The sequence below is a fragment of the Loxodonta africana genome, chromosome 11 (assembly GCF_030014295.1).
Source record: "Loxodonta africana isolate mLoxAfr1 chromosome 11, mLoxAfr1.hap2, whole genome shotgun sequence".
NCBI lineage: Eukaryota > Metazoa > Chordata > Mammalia > Proboscidea > Elephantidae > Loxodonta > Loxodonta africana.
Window position 1 is genome coordinate 21,178,460 of NC_087352.1, and position 22,519 is coordinate 21,200,978.

General features: G+C 41.3%; 1 protein-coding gene across 10 annotated transcripts in view; it reads left to right on the forward strand.

Moving 5' to 3' along the window:
* Positions 1 to 19,284, forward strand: part of LOC100677340 (zinc finger protein 613-like) — a 63,082-nt gene extending 43,798 nt beyond the window's left edge. The window contains exons 1-7 of one of the 10 annotated variants that reach the window (XM_064294155.1): positions 32 to 362; positions 5,691 to 5,844; positions 5,918 to 6,127; positions 6,524 to 6,575; positions 8,730 to 8,856; positions 9,128 to 9,223; positions 11,726 to 19,284. In XM_064294155.1, the coding sequence (XP_064150225.1) occupies positions 8,823 to 8,856; positions 9,128 to 9,223; positions 11,726 to 13,434 (1,839 nt within the window). In that variant the 5' untranslated portion in view covers positions 32 to 362; positions 5,691 to 5,844; positions 5,918 to 6,127; positions 6,524 to 6,575; positions 8,730 to 8,822 and the 3' untranslated portion in view covers positions 13,435 to 19,284. The other 9 variants (XM_023543456.2, XM_003406582.4, XM_023543459.2 and 6 more) reach the window with 9 other exon arrangements.
* Positions 19,285 to 22,519: the final 3,235 nt, after the last annotated feature.

A 22,519-nucleotide genomic window follows, 5' to 3' on the forward strand; every position in this document is an offset into this window, starting at 1 on the left:
TGAATTCTCACTTTTACACGTCCGAACTTTTTTTTTTGGTAAACTAAATTGTAGAGGGGCGTGGCCATATTGCGTCTCGGCCAGCCTGCTGAAAGCAATTTAATCCGGCCCATGATTTCCTTGTGAAGCTCGAGCCTCTGAAAATCTATCCCTTTTCTGCAAGGAGCCAGGAAACCGCACAGTTCTCGTGGCTTTCTCAGCCTCCAGGTCGTCCCTGGCTACTGGCATGAAAAGACGTCACTTTGCCTCCTGTACGGCCGGTATTAAAATATGGCCGCCTCCAGGAAAGGCGCAGACATATTACCTCCCGAGGCCCTGCCTAAATCCAATTGTTCGTCGCAGACCCTCGCCGGCCGCCGTAGGTGGGAGGGGTTTCTGGGCGAGGGGTCGAGAAACAGAATCCGTTAATGGAAATAAGTGCAACGTTTGGGAAGTCGTGGTTCAGGAGAAAAACAGGCCAGTGTGTGTTTTGTCGTTGTAACAGGGTAGGGGAGGTGTGTTGATGTCATGTAGCGAGGACCCATGGAGTTCCTGAGTGGAACACCGGGATGGAGGTGTTTGGGGCAAGCAGGTGGGAGTCCGGTGCCTTTTGGGTGTAGAAAGGAAAAAAGAAATAGAGTTCTTTAAACAGTGTATTAAGTGGGTCATCTGCTAGATGACTGATGCTAAACTCGTTGTTGGGGAGCGAAGGAAAATGTTTTTAAGAAAATGAAGGAAGTGGTAACAGAAGTTCTAAGGGATTGGTTAAGCGAGAAATCTTAATTTGGGGGGGGAAGAATTATAAAAACGGCGAAAGATAACTCATTGGTTACTATGGGGTATTGATGTCTTTTTAATTGGTTGGCTTCGATCGACTAGGTCAGAGAAACTTTTAACAGTCAAACTGACATAAACCCGTCTCTTAGTTCCCAAATAGTGCATTCCCGGGTGGTGCAAGCGGTTTGCAATGGGCAATAACCTAAAGGTCGGTGGTTGGAACCCAACCAGCAGCTCTGGGGAAGAAAGGGCCTGGCGTGATGTACTTCCTTAAAGATTTGTTTGTTGTGTTTAGTGGAGTTGTTTCTGACTCATAGTTGACCCCATGTGGCAGAGTAGAACCGCCCCATACGGTTTTCTTGGCTGTAATCTTTACAAAACCAGAGGGGGCCAGGTCTTTTATGGCCGCGGAGCCGCTGGGGCGCGCGCGGGGGTGGGTGGGTGGGGGTGGTGGTGCTTCTAACCGCCAACCTTTCGGTTATCAGTTGAGCGCTTAACCATTGCTCCGCCAGGGCTTATAGCCAAGATTATAGGCAAGAAAACTGTATGGGGCGCAGTTGTACTCTGTCACACATGGGGTTGCCATGACTCGATGGCAGCTAACAACAACGTCATCTCTTGAGAGAGGTCAGACTTTACCCAGGACACTTGGCATAAATTGTGTGCAGCTCCGTAAAATAGCCCTGGGAAATGTCCCAGTTTACCGGGAAAATAGCTGAAATTTATGACTTGAGTTAGAACATTTAACAGACGTGAGACATGGAGTGAGGGAGCATCTTTGTACAAAGGTTAAGGCTGTCCCGACTGTCAGGGTACAGGGTCTTTGCAGACCAGTCTGCATGTAAGGAGTGGAGGTAGTATTTACGATGAATGCGGTGTGGGGTTCAGGATTTAATATGGAACTCAGTGATGTTGGAGGGGGAGGGAATGGACATCGGGTCCAGATTTCCCATTAATGTAGGGGTGGGGGTGATCTGTATCTGTGTACAGAGTCCTGAAAGGACTAAAGCTTTGGAAGCTTAGGACCTTTGGATGGTGGTTGGGTTGAGGTTTGAACTTCGACTCCTGGGACAGAAGCCAGAACAGTTTCCAGGTAGTAGTTGAAAGCCTTGATTTAGATAATCATTTATCTTTTCTCCTCCAATTCATGGGTTGGCTAAGTAGAGACAGAAGGAGCAATCCAGTCATGCCCATAGGTTTATTTATTGTTTATGGCTGCTTCCCTGCCATATACAGATAGTTGCTCAATAGCATTTGTTGTCTTAGTATATAGCCTAAGCCCGTTGCTGTCCTGTCCATTCTGATGCATAGTGACCCTAAGGACAGAGTAGAACTGCTCCATAGGGTTTCCAAGGCTGTGATCTTTATGGAAGCAGACTGCCACATATTTCCCGTGTGTAGCTGCTGGTAGATTCGAACTGCCAACCTCAGCAGTTAGCAGTTGAGCACATTAACCACTGTGTCACCAGGGTTCCTGCCTGTATAGCAGTTGTTTCTAATCTGTGACAGAAACTTTAGGGCCCACAAAACTTCATACGTGTATACTCTTTCTACTCTGCTGACTGAATCTCTGTTTTGTCAGTTATTCATACCTCTGGCAATTATTCATACCAGTTTGTTAATGAGTTCTTATGCATCTTAGTGTGGGACAGAGAACTTGCTTTGGCCCTTTGACTCAGGTTTCTGAAAATAACCTGAGCAATCAAGATGCTTTTGTTTTCCCAAAGAGCCAGGCAAGTATGGGGTACATAGACCCCACACCTGGTGAACTAATTTCAAGAAGGGAGGGGGAGCTGATGTAGTCATGCACATTTGTTTATTGGATGGATCATAGCTATGCATTAAGGCCCAAGTCGTGCATATTCATTGAGGTCTGGAAAACGAGGAGACCTGAGACCTTGGAGTGCTCTCTTTGGGGCCTTCTGGATTGGTAAGAACATCCATGCACAGGAGAGGGACCTGCACTGCCCTGGGTTCAAAGAAGCCACAGTGCAGGAACCTCTTATAAACCTTGCTTGATACATGTCTTCATTTGTATCATTTCTGGCTATAATAAATGGGTAACTATAAGTATAGGAAATAGTTTCCATGAGGTCTGTGAGTCATTCAACGAATTATTGAACCGACCAGGGGCAGGGCAGTTAAAGCCAACAGAGAGGCTAGTGTTTGCCTATATGTAGGAGCTGGAAGGACAGAGTCCTGACTCGTGGAGACCCAGCTCTGGGTGGTTAGGGTCAAAGAAAGGTAGTGCCATGTGGGTGTCTCGTGCAGATGGATGAATATGAGTTATCTTCACATTTTGGAAATCAGCCTTCTGTTGGCTATTATTCATACACTTAGCCAGTCATTTTGGTTCCAGTTCCCATTAGTAGTTGAGTGACAGTGTTGGCATGGAAATGAGTTGAGGAGTATTGTACAATCCTTGCCAAGGATATTTGTGAAAATCTGCTTGTGGTTTGTGGAAGAGCATTTTCTCTTTTAAATAGGCAATCCCTTGAGTATCTTTTTCTACATAGATGATTATATTGTCTGAAGATAACCTTAATTTTCTTTCCCACTTTGTAATGTTTAATCTTGTTTTCATCGTGATGCATTGGTTCAGCCCTTCTGTAAGAATGGCTTGGGAGCAGGATCTGACCTCCTCTCACTTCAGGAGGGGAAGAGACACTTATTATCAGCATCCACCAGCCCAAGGCTTATTCCTATGAAGTGGAAGTCAGACATGCCTCCACCTTCCAACCTTTTTATCAATTCTGACACCATTTGTCCCTCCCAACAGCACTCTCTACTTCTTTGCTGGGTGAAATAATTCATTGCAGTGGCCACACAGAACTCATAGACCATACTCACGATTATGGGGTTTATTAGGGAAGTAACAGGTTACAATTCAGGAACAGAAAATAGGATGCAGCTCTTCCATCAGGACAGACTCCTCATAGCCATGTTCACAGACAGGTCTCTCTCTGACCCTTCAGCCCACTGGCCCCTCTGCCTGGCCTCTGCCCTGCTTGGGCAAGTGTTAAAAAGCCCCTTCACTCCGCCAGTAAGTGCCCAAATGCGCTCCACTCCACCAGGAATCTTAGGCTCGAAGGTGCTCAGCTCCCACTTCTTTGGCCAGGAAGCCCACCATGCCATCTCCTGCTGCTCTCCTGATTCTGCTGCTGCTGCTTTTTGCTCTTGTCACTGCTGCGTCACCGTTTCTTGCTGTCTTCTGTGTTATAGCTCCTCTTTCTCTCTCCCCATGTCTCCTTTTAAGCAGAGTGGGATGGCAAAACTGACCAATCCCCTTGTTAGGTTTTCAGGCATCTTTTTTGCATGGCTCCACCCCCATAAAGGTGCCATTTACCTTATTTGCATTATTAGCAAACTATCCAATCACCTTGGTGGGCCACAAGTACCTCATTTGCATAGCCCCACCCAGTCATTTGGTGGGAGTTAAAAAGATTATGGCTAGAAAGGCCATATTAAGTCATTCACTGTACTGTACCTTTAGTGCAAAATAGGAAAGTAGGATTGTGGTTTGGGGTACAGAATTCACTTGCCATATTGCCTAGAGTTAGCATCTTTCCAGGCGGTAGTGTCATAAAATTATAAATTGATCTAGGTTTTGAAACTTAATGAAATAATGAAGTTTGTATTATTATTTCAAGACTAAAAAATGTCTAATCTGGGTCATACCCCCATTAATTCCTTTTATTCTTTATTTGCATCACTTTCAGTTTTGATCATCTCAGTACAAATGTAAATAATTATTGGTCTTTTGAGAGAACAAGGTTTTTGTATTGATGCTCTTCCATCATTTCTCTGTTAACTTTTCCAAATGTATCTTAAAAAAAAAAGTACAGCTCAGCTGTGAAGGGACAATATCCAAGGAAGCAACCATTGCTTAGACAGATAGGACACTGCCAGCACCCAGTATTCCCAGTCGTGTCCAGACTTCACACCCAAAGGTAGTTACCATCCTGGTCTTTGTAAGATGCACTTCCACCGCTTTGTTTATACCTTTGCCATGTAATCATTATAATTTATTTAGTTCCATATTTTTTCAACTGAAAATAAGTTGTGTATCATGGGTTTTTTGGGGGGAGGTGTAAAGATTCTTTAGCTTAGTACTTGTGGGAATCATTCATGTTGTTAGGACTTACTTTGTAACAAGAATTAGTAAATTTATTCTGCAAATGGCTATTCTGTAAATATTTTAGGCTTTGTAGGTCCCATGAGGTCTCTCATATGATTCTTTATTTTTGTTTGTTTAGTTTTATAATATTTTTAAATGTTAAAAAGCATTTTTCCCTTTCAAAGGATGTGGTTGCTCTATGGCATTACATTGTTTGAATATATACCAGTTTTTCCTACTATTAATGTACATTTGGGCTGTTTGAAGTTTGGGCTATTATAAATAATGCTGCTGTAAAAATTATACATGTCTTATGATTCAAATACGCACTTAGTTTTGGAGGATATATACCTAGATGTGTACCTTAGACTTAAATTGTTATTTCAAAGGGTATGTATAATGTCAGCCTAATAGATGATGCCTAAATTTTTTTTTTTTTGACTGCTTTCTGGGGGCCCTGGTGGCACATTGGTTAAGCATTTGGCTGCTAACCAAAAGGTTGACACTTTGAATCCACCAGCTGCTCCTTGGAAACGTTACGGGGCAGTTCTCTGTCCTATAGGTTCGCGATGAGTCGAAATCCACTCAACGGCAACAGGTGTTTTCTAAAGTGGTTCTACCACTTTGCAGTTCCAACAGTGGAATATTCTTCTCTGTATAGTTACTGCTTTATGTGGTCTGTTTAAATATGTTTCCATACCATAGTTTCATCTTACCTTCTTAAATCTTTATTGATTTTCCTTTCTTATTGAGGGTCACAGTGGATTTTTGTGTATGTTGTGAAGTAGGAATCAACGTTATTATTTTTTTTGCACAGGTATATCTGATTGTCCAAGCACCGTTTTTTGCGAAGATATCTTTTACCCGTATCTGTGCAAATTCTGTGTCTTAGTTTTATCGCCCTGGTATGGAAAATGTTCTGAGTCACCAAATAAAGAGACAGCCAGGAATATTGAAGGCCTTGTGTTAAGGTGAGTGCCAGAATCAGTGACAGCATCTGAGCCTATAGGTAACGTTACCATTCATATCGAACTTTCCCTTCAGCCTACAGGCCCTGACTCCCCAGCAGCAAAAGAATCAATTGAAGTAAGGAAGAAGAAGCTCCAGGATTTGGGTATTGTCATTTCTGGGGACGCCCTTCACTAGAGATTGAGATAGCTGAAGAGAAATTTAGAGCTGATCTAGAAGACACAGAAGACAGCATCCCAGTTGCTGGCCATTTCCTGAAAACAAAAAAAAATGGTGAAGACACAGGTGACTTTGCTTTGTTTTGTGCTTTTCTTTGCTCCCTAATAGATTTGAAGACACTTATAAAATATCAGTTCAGTTAATCTGAAAAGTGTAGAAATATAGGAGCTGGAGAGAAATAAACTTAGACTCTGACTTCAACATGAGGCAAAGCAGGATCCAATGTATTGTTCATAGGATTAACATCAAATTACTGATGTTGAAATAGGGTGTATGACAGGTAGACCATGTGGGTTGTATTTGCTGTGAACTTACATTTAATATCTCTCACCAAAAAATGAGAAAATCATTATAATTTACATGATAAACACTGATTTAAGGAGAAAGAAGATCAGTTTCTTAGGGATTTCAATATTTTGTGGGACTTTTGTCTGAGTAAGTTTCTTTGATGGTTCTTCCTAGAGGCGATGTGGCGGATGGTGTCCTGAACAGCAGCATTCTCATAAATGCAAAAGCAAGTTTCCTATGGCTGTTTATTCCCAGGTTCCTCGTAGACCCCTATAGGAATAGATGAAGCAAACTCAGTGGACACAGGAGACAAACGCAAGCTAACCTGTGGACTCAGCCTTGTGGTGGTCTCTGTTTATCCAGGGATGAAACCTAAACATCCTAGGAGAATGGAAGCGTTGCACAACTTTTAAACAGTTCTCAGTGAACCTGCATTTGAGTACAGACTTGGAAGTAGCGAGTTGATAATGGCTTGGATTCTTGGAATGTATAAGATTTACTTTAGAGCTTCACCTCATCTTAGAAAATGCAGAGCCTTTCCACATGTTCAAATTCACTTCTTACCTGCCTTTATTGCCTTTATTATTTTTTTTTAAATACACAAATGACTCATGGATACATTTTAATGGTAAAAGATTCAAATCATAAGAAAGTAACATACCAAAAAAGAAGTTCTCTCTGCGTACAGTTCTTTCCTAATCTCCTTTTTTAAATTGTTGGTAGTGTTTTCTTCTTGCATGATGTATATGTGTATATTACTTCCTGCATGATTTGTGTGTTTATATTGTTTATGTATATACACATATGAATAAGTATGTATATATACAGAAATACTTATATTGTCATATTTTACATGAATGGAATCATATGACAGAGACCATAGAGGCCAACTTGAAAGGACTCTCCATTGGCCTTAGATGGTATAGTTTGAGCATCTAAAGACTATTACTGTATCATTGAAGAGCATTTCCATGAGTTCATAGTCATACTGGAAAAAAATAAATTACATTTGTCAACAGTGGGGTTTGGGAGAGAACCAAGTATTTAATCTGAACAGATTTAAAGGGACATGATCATACATATAGTCTTTTTTTTGTGTGTGGAGGCAGACCTTGGCATTAAAAAATATATTCTCCATCTCTATAATTTTGTAATTTCAAGAATGTTTGTATAAATATAGTCATACAGTGTGTAACCTTTTGAGATAAGTGAATTAACGGGTTGCCAAGGGTTGATAGGAGGAGGGAGAGGGAAGTGTCCAAAGTTAGAAAAGTACCGTGAAAGATCCTTGTGATGGAACTGTTTGGTTTCCTTTTTTTATTGTGGTAAAATATATATCACAAAAACTTTGCTATTTCAACCTGTTGGACAGTTCAGTGACATTAATCACATTTGCCCTGCTGTGCACCTGTCACCATGTTCTATATGGTGGTCACAATAGTCTACATATGCCTTTTTGTGAATCCATCACTGTGTTCTATATGGTGATCACATGAGTCTGCATATGTGATAATGCTGTATACAGCTAACTAAACACACCCATACAAAGAGGTCATGTAAGCTGGTAAATCTGAATAAGGTAGATTGAATGTATCACTGTCAGTTTCCTGGTTATTAAATTGTACTACAGTTATGTAAGAAAACCTGGAGAAGGGTATATGTGATGTCTTAGCTTCTTAACTCTGTTGTAACAGAAATACCACAAGTTGGGTGGATTTAACGAACAGAAATTTCTCACAGTTTAGCAGACTAAAAGACCTCATTCAGGGTGCCAGCTATAGGGGAAGGCTCTGTCTGTCTGCTATGGGGGAAAAAATCTCCATCTCTTTAGCTTCACTTTGTCAGTTCCTTACTCATCTCCACATAACATCAGTCTTTCTTCATTTGTGCTTCCTTGCTTCGGACATGTCAAGTCTCATCACTGTAGATTCTGATATTGGTTGTGAAGACCCATGTTTAATGTAATAACATATTTTATTGCCCCAGATGTCACTTCCATTATGTTTATTACTTAGCAAATAGGTGGCCAAATATGCAAACACATACACACACACACAACTATATACACATACATACATACACTCGTACATGTATATATATATATATGTATGTGTAAATGTGAGACATTCCAGGTTACCAAGAACATTTAATTGCTCCACATTATGGAAACATCTCATTTGATGAATGGATGGATGATTGAATGCACAATTAAAAAATATTTTGTTATGATTTTGCATTTTTTTATAAGGTATTTTTAAAAAACAACATTAGGTATATAGATGCAGCCTGTATAGAGGAAATGAGCAGGAAAACTTCCTTCACATTTCATTTATATCATCAAAAGGAAATCACTTCACTAAACAAGACGCTGTTGTAACAGGTATCACTGGAATTGGACGATGTGGCTGTGAAGTTCACCTGGGAGGAGTGGAAGCTCCTGGACCCTGCTCAGAAGAACCTGTACTGGGATGTGATGTTAGAGAACTACAACAACCTGGTGTCTGTGGGTAAGGACAGCTTCCCTGTGTCACTCAGGGGGTGCCGAGTCAGTGACCTTTCCTTTCTCATCTATTGAAAGCTTAGGAGTGTCTCTGGTGTTCTGAAGTAGTAGATCCTCAGCCTAATCTCTGGCCCTAGATGAGTGGGTATATACTCCCTACTCCTGAGAGAAAAACTGTATGTGTGGAAATTGTTTTGTCCCAAATGTAACATTCTGCAGTCTTCACAAACCCAAGCCCAATTTGGTGAGTCTAAGATTCTATGATTTCCCATGAACAGGGTGTCAAGTCAGCAAAGCAGATGCACTCTCCAGGTTGGAACGAGGAGAACCACCTTGGAGTTTAGAAGATGAAATCCATAGTCGAAAGTTTTCAGGTGAGTGAATGAAAACCATCAAGGGAGAATGCTGTGGAAGTCACATTCTAGTGAGAGAAGGTATCACAGCTGTGAAGGGTGTCTGAGGGTACATAACAGCGCGATCATGGATCCCTTTCCTGTGTGGAACCTCTTTTTCTTTGTTGAGTTTAGAGAAAAATATACCTCTTTGTCTCTTCTGAAATCAGATCCTTGTTTATTTGCTCTATATCTTGATATTTTTGTTTTATAGTACTCTTCTTTCTAAGATTCTGAAATCTTTCCCTCTTTCATCACGTCCTTCTACCTCCCTTGCTTTGAAATTCCGCCTTTCAAAGAGAGAACTTTGAGTTCATAACAGCCTACTGAGTACAGCACCTTCCTACCCATTGGGTAATACTGATTTCACATTCTAACATTCAACCTCATGTTGAATGTTGTGCTCCCACAGTAAACTGGTCTTTTATTGTGCCTTTACCTGCTTCCTTAGCTTCTGTTTTCACTTATTCTGAGGTTCTCCAAAGGTCTGATCTCCATTCTCTCATCTGTTCTCATAACCTTTAAAGTTTTCTTTGTTCTGATGAGTTAAGCTCTTTCTGTTCCCTAGGAGACTGCCAATTGACATCTCCCTTCATATCGTCTAATGTAGACTTCAACCAGTTGCCATTGAGTCGACTCTAACCCATGACAACCTCATGTGTGTCAGAGGAAAACTGTGCTCCATAGAATTCTCAATGGCTAGTTTTTCAGAAGTACATTGCCAGGCCATTCTTCTGAATTGCTTTTTTGTGGACTTTAACCTCCAGCTTTTGGTTAGCAGCCAAGAATGTTAATTGTTTGCATCACCTAGGGACTGCAGATACAGCTTAATTCTATGTATTTTGCTTATCTTGTCAACACCAATATCCCAATATCCCCAGGGAACTAGAATCATATTCTTTCCCAGACAACCCTATACGTTTAGGTTTTAGTACTCTATCTCTTAAATTGTAGTCATCTGGTCATTAACCTTGAATTCTGCCTTTGTCGGGTCCCTCTCCTTTACAGGTCTGTGTATGACGATTTCTTAACTAGTGCCGGTACAGCGTGAGGAGAAAGGTGGCAATCCTCATAACCAGTGCGGCAAGTTGTTTGCTTCTAGAGATTAGGTGTTCTTTTGTCTGGTTGTAATATTCCTAAGGATTATTGTTTTCCTCTTTCTGTAGGAATAGAGCAGAATGGCCTAGCTAGACCAAAGTTTGGAGTGTTGACTACAAGATATTTCCAGTAAATGTGAGATGAGTGTTTTGAGAAAGTTTGTTTGGTGGTGGTCTACAGAATGAAGAAGGACATGTGTTAGGAACAGGATCACCATGCAAGAGTTAGGCCTTTGGCCTGTGCTGTCTTTGGCCTCCCTGATGTCAGCATCTCCACTGCTATCTGACCCAACTCGTAACCAGTGTAGCAGTTTTGTTGAGCTCTTTTAGCTGGATTCATAGCAGCAAGTTTCCGCTGTCACCACCGACTATGCCACAGGCCCCTTTCCAAGCCTTGCACGACTGGATCTGCTACAGGCCCCTTCTGGGCATCTCGATGTCTTCAGTATTGTAGCATTCAACCCCTGTTACAGCTTTTTTAGGAGGATCTTGGCCTCCCCTCTCTTGCCTTCTTTTCTGTTTTCTTTCTCCCTTCTGCTTCTGTTTACCTGCCTGTGTGGGGTTGGCTCCGTATGTAAACAAACGCCTCATCAATTTAACGCATAGTCCTCCCACCTGGGCCATGAGTTGACGAATCCCCTCTCAAAAGGCCACAGACAGCTGATTTGCATAGTCTGTTGACCAATTCTGCAAGGTGTATACCAATCACAGGGCAGGCTATATATAGCCCAGGGCCAGACAAAAAGTAATCAAACCATAAGTTGTTTACAGCTTACCTAGGAAATGTCAATTAACCTGGACAAAAGTAACAAACCTTCTGGGGTAGAAAACTAGGGCTAAGGTAGTTCCTTGGGGCTTAGGAGAAAAATCTCTCAAGCTGTTTTTCCAAAGAACCAAGGCAAAAGGTCACATGAAGCAACTCATTTCACCACAGCTCTATAAACCTAAGGAATGTGTGTGTATATCCTCAACACTAGCACCATGCCTGGTACATAGTTGTCATTCAGTGAGGATTTGTGGAATGAATCTGTTCTTCACCAGTTTGGATCAGGTGGCCCTCCAACCTCTGTAGTCTGGCACTCAAAGTGACTTGCTTGTATTTTATAGTTTCTATATATATCGCAAGGTCTTGTTGAGGACCAGTCAAATATGTATTTATCAATTATGTATTATCTCACCTATTTTCTATGCTGACTGCCATTACCTTTTAGATTGTTTATATTGTTGTGTTTTTAACCAGTGTGCAAGGAACATTAAACATGGAGTATTATTTATACTCATATCATAAGATTGTCACTAAAGAGTCACCTCACGTCAGAGCATTTTTAGAAATATCTTTATTCCAAATCAAGAAGATGGAAGGATTCATTGTTTTCTTCTTTTCTAGAAATCCAGAAAATTAATGATCATCTGTTGGGGCCCATGCCAAATGAAAGCAAGGTGAATAAGATAGAACAATGCTATGAAGATAATGCGTTTGAAAATACTGTTCATCAGCACAACAGTCATTTTGCTTTAAAGCAAGACCATAGTATGTTTGACTTACGCAGAAAAACTGTGAAATCAATTTTAACATTAATCAGTCAGCAGAAAAGATACGAAATAAAGAACTCTGCTAAGGTTGATAAAGATGAGGAAATCTTTCTCCATACAAACTATGAGCAATTTCATACTGAATTTAATTACGATGAGAGTCGCAAATCTAACAACATCAAGTCCCAACTCACTGAGTACCATAAAACCGACAAGACAGAAAAACCGCATGTATGTAGTGAATGTGGGAAAGCCTTCTTCTGGAAGTCTGTGCTCATGAATCATCAGATGATTCATACAGGAGAGAAACCCCATAGATGCAGCCTATGTGGGAAAGTCTTCTCTAAAAAGTACATGCTTACTGAACATCAAAGAGCTCACACAGTAGAAAAATCTTATAAAATCACAGAATGTGGCAAAGCATTTACCTTGAAATCTGAGCTCAATATGAATCAGAAAACTCATAAATTAGAGAAATCCCATAGATGCAGTGTATGTGGGAAAGCCTTCTTCCGGAAGTTCATGCTCACTACCCATCAGAAAGCTCACACAGAAGAAAAACCTTACGAATGCACAGAATGTGGCAAAGTTTTTGTCACAAAATCAGGACTTAATATGCATCAGAAAACTCACACAGGACAGAAACCCTGTATATGCAGTGAATGTGGAAAATGCTTTAGCCGCGAGTTAAGTCTCATTGTTCATCAGCGAACTCATAGGCAGTCATCCTATACATGCACAGACTGTGGTACAATCTTTGTCAAGAAATCATGGCTTACTATACATCAGAAAACACATAAAGTAAAGAAATACTTTCAGTGCAGTGAATGTGGAAAAGCCTTCAACCGAAAGAAACAACTACTTCTACATAAAGGCGTTCATACAGGAGAGAGACCTTATATATGCAGTGAATGTGGAAAATGCTTCATCCGTGAGTTAAGTCTCATTGTTCATCAGCGGACTCATACTAGACAGATATCCTCTGCAGGCACAGACTGTGGCAAAATCCTTCTTAAGAAATCATGGCTCAATATACATCAGAAAATGCATAAAGTAGAGAAATCCTTTAAATGCAGTGAATGTGGGAAAGCCTTTTACCAAAAGAAACAACTAAATTTACATAAAAGAATGCATACAAGAAACAGACCCTGCGTCTGCAACGTGTGTGGAAAAACTTTTGATTCCACGCTTGAACGTTTTAACCATAAATTAATACACACACGAGAGAAACATGTAAATTCAGGCAAGTTAGAAGAGCTTTCTTCAGTGAGTCACAGCTCATCACATACCAGTGATTTCATGCAGGACAAAACCCCAGTTAATACGGTGACCCTGCAGATGCCTTCTGTGGCATCTCAGTCTTCATTAAACACCAGTGGACGCCTAACAAGTAGGAATATAGTCTTTGTGGGACAGCCTATTGCCAGATGTGAGCCCTTGGGAAATAACAGAGAATTTGTACAGGAGAGAAACCTTATTAATCCAGGGAATGTGGTAGTGCCTTCAGTGATCAATTATGTCTTATTTTATGTCACAGAAAATGTTACTCTGCAGCTAATCTAGTCAGCCAAACCAAACCCAGTGCCATCGAGTCGATTCCGACTCATAGCGACCCTATAGGACAGATTAGAACTGTCCCATAGAGTTTCCAAGGAGCGTCTGGTGGATTCGAACTGCCGACCATTTGGTTAGCAGCCGTAGCACTTAACCACTACGCCACCAGGGTTTCCTAATCTGGTCAAAGAATGTATTATTTACAATGGATTAAATAAACATGGAGTAATTTATATGAGGAGTTTGGTTAGATTTTTAGGAGTTAGAAAATCTTGAAAAACTTACGATACTTTCTTCTTCAAAAAGCAGTGGCCATCGAGTTGATTTTAACTTATGGTGATCCTGTGTATGTTAGATTAGAACTGTGCTCCAAAAGGTTGCCAATAGCTGCTTTTTGGAAGTAGATTGCCAGACCTTTCCTCTGAGGTATCTGTGGACTTGAACCTCCAACCTTTTCATTAGCTCCTGAGCATTTTCACTGCTTCTTCCACACACAGACTCCTGGAGCAATGATTTCTTTTAATGGTATTTAAAAACATCCTAGGAAACAGATTTAATTTTTTTAATGCCCATATCTCATCTCCTTGGATAGGTTTTAAATTCTTGATAGTTCTTGTGACTATTTAAATTTTAAAGTTAAATTATAAACAAAATTTAAAATTCACTTTCTTATAGCACTGGCCATATTTGAAGTGTTCAGTACACATATGTGACTCTTGTCTGCCAATGTGGACAGCACAGACAATGGCTGAAATGTGTATACTGAGAGAAATGTCCATCATTTCTGTTATTCCAGAAGGTTATAATTGGAGAATACTGGTTTACATCTTTTTATATTTTCTAGCACACAGAAAAATAATATATTGATTTGAAAAGTGAGTGAGTGAACCAATAAATTGAATGTTTTGCATTGAAGTGAATGAGCCATTGAAAGGTAGTTTACAGAACAGAATTGTCACCCGGAAACTTCCTTACAGAGGCATAGAATAACAATTTTGCAACTTTTTTACATGTATACAAGGGTTAAAGAGATAAGTAAATCAATTTTAGATAATGGTAGCCAGTTTTTTCACTGTCAAAAAAGAAGCTACAGCTAATTTAGGGATGAAGTGTTTATTGCACCCTACGATGCTGAATTAGAGCTGAATATAATATATACTCATTTACTTTGATATGTATGTTATTAGGTGAATACATATTTATAGACGTGGGTATACATGGGTTAATAACAATGTTCACAGAAAGCATCTAGATATAACGACCCCCCCACCCCAGTAGCAGTGAGCACACCCCAGTCCAGACCTTTGTTTTTAAATGCTACTCTCCTATAAAAAGAACCAGGGCTCTTTAGAGAAATGATTGATTTTAGGGCTGGGACAGGTAGAGTACAAGATTAGCCTTGGAATATCTTGAAGTGACAGAAAGTACAGAATTGCCTAAAACATAAAAGGATGGGGGCATGCCAAAGGAAGACAGGAGCCAACTTGAAACAGCACTCAACAGCTAAAGCTGGAGCAATTTCACCAATGAAATAATGATGCTATTGGATTATATTCCAAATTATATGTGAAGAAGGCAGTTTGAGCACAACCTGCTGGCTTTCCCTGGGAGCTACAAATGAATCTTGTGCTTAGCACCAAAAGAATTTGCTTCTTTGGATGGGATGACAGTGTGGGCTGACTCCCTTGCCTAGGGATCTTGATGCAACACACATTCTACAGCAGATGGTGGCCTATCAGCATATCATCTCCTCTTGTCCTGAACACGTGTCAACATTCCTATGAACTGCTTAGCTAAATATGCATTAGATCACACCTGACCAACCCTGTTTTTATCTTTTCCTGTCGAGGAGGAAAGGTGGTCTGTGTTCTGCAGCACAAGAGGGGTGTGTGCAGACCCTCATCCCTGCACGAGTGGCTGTGGGGAGTGACCCACTGGCCATGGCAAACTGAGGTCCCCTATTGAAACTGGCCTTGCTTTGTCTCTTCCCTGGTTGAATAAAACATTGTTTCATCCAGTGTCTGTGTTTAAGTTATGTCTTTCTTGGCAAGCTGACACATCCAACTATAGAGTGAGTGAACTATCCTGCATGTGGTGAGAGTTCTCCCCTGGAGGTGGTAACAGCTGTCACTTGCTGAAAGTATAAAATAAATATCCATAATATCAGTTCCGACTCATAGTGATCCTGTGCACAACAGAACAAAACACTGCCCAGTCCTGTGGCATCCTCACAATTGTTGCTATGCTTGAGCCCATTGTTGCAGCCACTGTGTCAATCCATCTCATTGAAGGTCTTCCCCCTTTTCACTGACCCTTTACCAAGCATAATGACTATATAAATAAATGGGGAAGGGACAAATATTCTTTAGGGATAATTCAAGGTTATATATGTAGATACATCCTACTGAGCGAGAGGCAGAATTGACTACCCTGCCTTTGAGTGTGGACTATTTTGTGACCTGCTTTCCAAAGAATAGAGTATGAAATGATAAAAATAGTAAATTCACTATGGGAAAAACTGTCAAACCCTATCTTTAACAGATACCAATGTTAAGTCATTTTGATACTATGTACTTCAGTGTGAGGTGATGAGCAGTACACTTCAACTCTGAGGTGTTCTTTTCAAAATTGTATAACCCCAGTCTAATGAGGAAAGTCATCATCATTTTCCTCATGGAACACTAATGATCAAAGACCAGAAGAGTTGTAGAGGACATCATACATGAAAAAAAGCAAGAAGTCATTTAAAAGACAGGAGAGAAAGAACAAAATGGATGTCGGAAGAGATTCTGAAAGTTACTCTTGAATGCAAAGTATTTAAGGTGAAAGGGAGAAATGATGAAGTAAAAGAGTTGAAGAGAAGATTTCAAAGGGCGTCTCGAGAAGACAGTATTATAATGAAATGTGCAAAGACCTGGAGATAGAAAACCAAAAAGGAAGAACTGAAGAAAAAATTCAAGCCTTGAGTTGCAATATTGGAGGATTCTATGGGGAAAATACTAAACTGCAGGAAGCATTAAAAGAAGATGGAAGGAATACACAGAGTCACTATATCGAAAAGAATGGGTCGATGTTCAACCATTTCAGGAGGTAGCATATGATCAGGAACTGATGATACCGAAAGAAGTCCAAGCTGCACTGAAGGCATTGGCAAAAAATAAGGCTCCAGGAATTGACAGAATACCAACTGAGATGTTGCAGCAAATGGATGCAGCACTGGAAGTGCTTACTCAACTATGCCAAGAAATTTGGAAGAGAGTCACCTGGCCAACCAACTGGAAGAGATCCATATTTATGCCTGTTTCCAAGAAAGGTGATCCAGTGGAATGCAGAAATTATCCATATCATTAATATCACACGCAAGTAAAATTTTGCTGAAGATCATTCAAAAGTGGCTGCAGCAGTATATCAACACGAAACTGTGAGAAATTCAAGCTGGATTCAGAAGAGAACGTGGAATGAAGGATATCATGGCTGATGTCAGATGAATCCCAGAAAGATGTTTACCTGTGTTACTGACTGTGCAAAGATATTTGACTATGTGGATCATAACAGATTATGGATTGCAAAGAATGGGAATCCTAGAACACTTAATTGTGTTCATGAGGAACCTGTGCATAGATCAAGAGGCAGTCGTTTGAACAGACCAGGGGGATACTGCGTTGTTTAAAGTCCAGAAAGGTGCGTGTCAGGGTTGTATCCTTTCACCATACTTATTCAATCTGTATGCTGAACAAATAATCCAAGAAGCTGGACTATATGAAGAAGAAGGGGGCAGCAGGATTGGAGGAAGACTCATTAGTAATCTTCGATATGCAGATGACACAGCCTTGCTCTCTGAAAGTGAAGAAGACTTGGAGTACTTATGAAAATCAAAGACCACAGCCTTCAGTACGTATTACACCTCAACGTAAAGGTAGCAAAAATCCTCACAACTGGACCAATAAGCAACATCACGGTAAATGGAGAAAAGTTTGAAATTGTCAAGAATTTCATTTTACTTGTATCCGCAATCAACACCCATGGAAGCAGCAGTCAACAAATCAGAAGACGCATTGGGCAAATCTACTGCAAAAGACCTCTTTAAAGGGTTGAAAAGCAAAGATGTCACCTTGAAGACTAAGGTGCGCCTGACTCAAGCCATGGTGTTTTCAGTTGCCTCATATGCATTTGAAAGCTGGACGATGAATAAGGAAGACTGAAGAAGAATTAATGCCTTTGAATTGTGGTGTTGGAGAAGAGTATGGAATATACCATGGACTGCCAAAAGAACAAACAAATCTGTCTTGGAAGCGGTACAGCCAGAATGCTCCTTAGAAGCAAGGATGGTGAGACTTTGTCTCATATACTATGGTTATGTTATCAGGAGGGATCAGTCCCTGGAGAAGGACATCACGCTTGGTAAAGTAAAGGGTCAGTGAAAAAGAGGAAGACCCTCAACAAGATGGATTGACGCAGTGGCTGCAACAGTGGGCTCAAGCATAACAACGATTGTGGGGATGGCGCAGGACCAAGGTATTGTTTAGTTCTGTTGTGCATAGGGTCACTATGAGTCAGAACCGACTGAATGGCACCTAACAACAAGTAATACCATCAGAAGCTGTCTTAACTTCAGGGGGGATAAGGTGAATAACTGTCAGCTCAGGGCTCACCCTGTGAGGAAAAGTTCAGACATACCTCCACTCTCCAACCTTTTTACTAATTCTGACACCAGCTATCCTTCCCATGGCACTCTACTTCTTTTTTGGGGTTAGATAATGTGTTGCAATGACCACACAGAACTCATAGACCATAGTGACAGTTAAGTGGTTTATTAAGGAACAGGGTACAAATTGGGTTTAGGATCTATAGGCTTCAACTCAGGATCATGAAGCATGTGGGCAAAGTCTGCTTTCTTCAATGCAGGACAGCTCCTCTTGACTATACAAACCTCTTAGCCCTCGGAGGACAAGCTTCCTCACAGTCCCCCTCGGGACAGGCTTCTTCTTGGCCCTGCTGTGCTTCTGGGCCTTTAAGGGCCTGTCATAGCTGGCTCTGCCACTGGACCCCTTCTGAGCCTCAATGTTTTCATTGTTACAGCCCGTGACCTGTGTTGCAGCTTTTGTAGTAGGTTCCTTGCCTCCTATCTCTGCTTCTTCCTGTGTGAACAACCCATGTGGTGTTGGATGCATATATAAACAAACTCCTCATCAATTTCAAGGCATGGCCCTCTCACCAGAGCCACGAATTTACCAATCCCAACTTGGTAGGCCACAGATGCTTCATTTGCACAGTAGGCTACAGACACTGTATTTGCTTTATCTATTGGCCAATCCCTGCAAGGTGCATGCCAGTCACAGGGCAGGCTGCAGCACAGGACCGGACAAAAAGTATCAAACCACAAATTGTTTATAGCTTTTCCAGGAAATGTCAATCAACCTGGACAAAAGTAACAAACCCTCTGGGGCAGAAATCTAGAGCAAAGGTAACTCCTCAGAGTGTAGGGGAAATAATCTCTCACGTTGTTTTTGCAAAGAACCAAGGCAAAAGGCCACATAAAGGGACTCATTTCACCACAACCCTTCAAAACTATGGAGGTCATGAGAAAGAAAGAACTGAGTAACTTTCACAGACCAGAGGGAACATGATCTCTAAATGTGTAAAGGGGTTGCTTCGAAGAAAATAAAATCCCACTTGTCTAGCATCAAATTTTATAGATGATCCAAATCAGTCTATTATAAATTTTGATTCTTTTCCACTTCTGTTCTGACACCAACTGTACAAGCAACACTTCTTTCTCTGACCCTAACCACCCAGAGGTAGGCCAGATCTCAGAAGTTATAGGGCACAGTCCACCCTGCCAAGCCTACCCAAGACCTCAGATGCCAGCCACAATTTGTAGCCCCCAAGCACCATCACTTCTGTCCTACTGACTTCCACTACTCCCTTGGGATTGATAATTTACTAGAAAGACTCAGAAATCATGGAAAGCACTATACTTATGATTATAGTTTTATTCAGCAAAAAGTATAAAAAGGAAGAAATGCATAGAGCCAAGTATGTGAGAGTTCCTGTTTTAGTTTCTTGGTGCTGCTGTAACAGAATTCCCACACGTGGATGGCTTTAATAAGCAAATTATTTTCTCACAGTTCAGGAGACTGAAAGGCCATAATTGGGGTACCAGCTCTAGCAGAAGGTGCTCTCTGTCCACTCTCTGGGTAAATCCTTGTGTTAATTTTGCTATCTTTCTTCTCAGCGATCCTTGGCTCCTTGGTGATCTCCACATGTCATCTGCCCTCCTTTTGTACTTGCTTATCTCTGTGCCTAATATACTATTTTTAAATCTTAAAAATGGTTTGGTTTAAGACGCACTACACTGATGTAACCTCAATAGCATAACAAAGAAACCCTATTTCCAAATGAGATTATATCCCAGGTATAGGAGCTAGGATTCTAAAATGTATCTTTGTAGAACACAGTTCAATCTTGTAAAAATGTCATGGTAGGGGCGTCTGACCTCCTCTAAGGTCACAAAGGGGAAGGAGAATCTAGATCAACAGCTAAAGAATGATTCCTATGAGGGAGAGTTCAGACCTACCTCTTCTCTCCAATCTTTTCACCAGTTCTGATACCAGCTATCCCTCCTGCGGCATTCTCCACTTCTCAACAGGTTTTGATATTTTGTTGAAGTAGCCACACAGAACTTACAGTTATGGGGTTTATTAGGGAAGTAACAGGTTACAATTCAGGATCAGAAAGAACTCAGAATACAGTTCTTTAGTCAAGACAGCTCCTCCAACATGCCCGCAGACAGACCTCTCCCTCTGCCCCTAGGCGCCTTGGGCTGGCCTCTGCCCTGCTCTGGCAAGTGTTACAAAGCTCTTTAGCTTTGTCAATAAGTACCCAGAGGCACCCCACTCAGAAAAGAGCCTCCTGCCCAAAGACGTTCAACACTCTTGCTCTATGGATTGGCAAGCGTGCTGTAACCACCTTTCTTCACAGTCAGGGAAGCCCACTGCACTGTCTTGTGCTGATCTCCTGGTTCTGCTGTTGCCACATCTCTGCCACTGCTTCTTGCCATCTCATGACACTTCTGGTGTTACAGCTTTCTTTTTCTGTCTCTTGGGTCTAGGAAGTTCTCAGCACAGGGACCCCCTGCGTCCAAAGGACATGCTCCACTCCCAGCTCTTCGTGGTGGTAGTGAAGTGCCCCTTTCCCCCTCTGGGATGGCTCATTTTAAGCCTAGCAGGATGGCAAAACTGACCAATCCGCTTGTTAGGGTTCCATACACCTTATTTGCATAATCTGACCCCCAAAGGTTCCATGCACCTTATATGGATTATTAGCAAGTTGTCCAATCCCCTTGGTGGGCCACGAGCACCTTATTTGCATAGTCCCGTCCAGTCATTTAGTGGGAGTTATAAGACCATGACTTTCTAGCTCATATAAAAGCAACCCATCGCACTGCAAATCAGTCACACCACACGACAGTTCTCATGTCAAACTTCGATGTTCCAAAATGGAACGTACTATCCTCCTATGTATATTAATGTCTTTCATGAACCAGAAAATCCAGGAAGCTTCAGTGTCCACAGGTTTTATTGGGTCGTCATTACCTATTTCTACTGCAGCCCCTCCTTAAAAAAAAAAAAAAAGTTGCTGTCGAGTTGATTCCAACTTATAGCAGCCCTATAGGACAGAGTAGAACTGCCCCATAGGGTTTCCAAGGAGCAGCTGGTGGATTTGAACTGCCGACCTTTTGGTTAGCAATGATAGCGCTTAACCACCGCACCACCGGGGCTCCCTCTCTTCTTAGGTCAGTTGATATCATGAAGTTCATATCAGGAGGTTGGTATCATGTGGTGTGACTTTCTGGCATAGTCTGCCCTTAACCAACACCTGTCATAAACCTTTAGGTGTGGTTTGGGATACTCATCAAAGACACTTCAACCATTGAGGAAAATTAAAGGTTTTAGAGGTTATGTCTCAGAAGAGAAGGACACAATCGAATTTTTTTGGTTAACTCCTCAAATATCCTGGGTTGGACCCTGGAACATAAAAAGGACATTAGTGGAAAAACTAATTAGTGGAATTCATATGTTGTAGTTAGAAGCCGTCAAGTTGATTTTCACTCATAGTTACCCCAGAGTAGAACTTTCCTGTTGGGCTTCCTAGCCCTGGCGGCACAGTTGTTTAGAGCTCATCTGCTAACCAAGAGTTTGGCAGTTCGAATCCACCAGCCGCTCCTTGGAAACCCTATGAGGTAGTTCTGCTCTGTCTTATAGGTTCACTATGAGTCGGAATCGACTTGATGGCAATGGGTTTTGGTTTTTGGTAATGGGTAATCTTTACAAGGATCCCCTGGATGAGTTTGAACTGCCAACCTTTCAATTAGCTGCCAAGTGCTTAAAGATTGTTGCAGTTCATTCCTTGTGAAATCCAAATAGAATCTGTAATTTAGTCAAGAATATTATGCCAATGTTAATTTCTTAGTTTGGCAAATATACTGTGGTTATTTTTATTGTGTAGGGAAGAATTAACCTTACTCAAAGGGAGTTCTGGGCTTTGTCCTTAGCTACTGTGAGGTCCTCTTCAGGCTCCTGGAATGCCTGAAGGAGTGTCTTTATTTTTCTGGGGGCTTTGGCCACTGGACAGTCTAACAGTGAGATTTATAATGGAGTTTTTTTGGTCACACAGTATCAGTTCTGTCCTCTGGAGGAAATGAGACTAAAGGTATGACCACTGTTTTCTGGAATGGTTTGGGAACTGAAAGTCAGCCATGCAGGCAGTATGTGATAAATCCCCAGTAAATTTCTGGACATCAAAGGCTTGGGTGATCTTCCCTGGTTGGTGATAATCTGTATTGTCACTCATCGTGACTGGGAGGAGGTAACGTTGTCCGTGACTCCGTGGGGAGAGCGTGACCTGAAGTTGTGCGTTGTACCCCTCCCAGACTGCTGTGTGCATCTCTTCCTTTGGGTTATTTTAACCTTTATCCTTTCCCTGAAATAAACCATGAGAATAATAGCTTTCAGTGGGTCTGTGCATCTTAGAAAATCATTGAAAGTGAGGGTGGCTTTGGGAGACCCCTGAACTAGTGTAGGTGTCAGGAGTG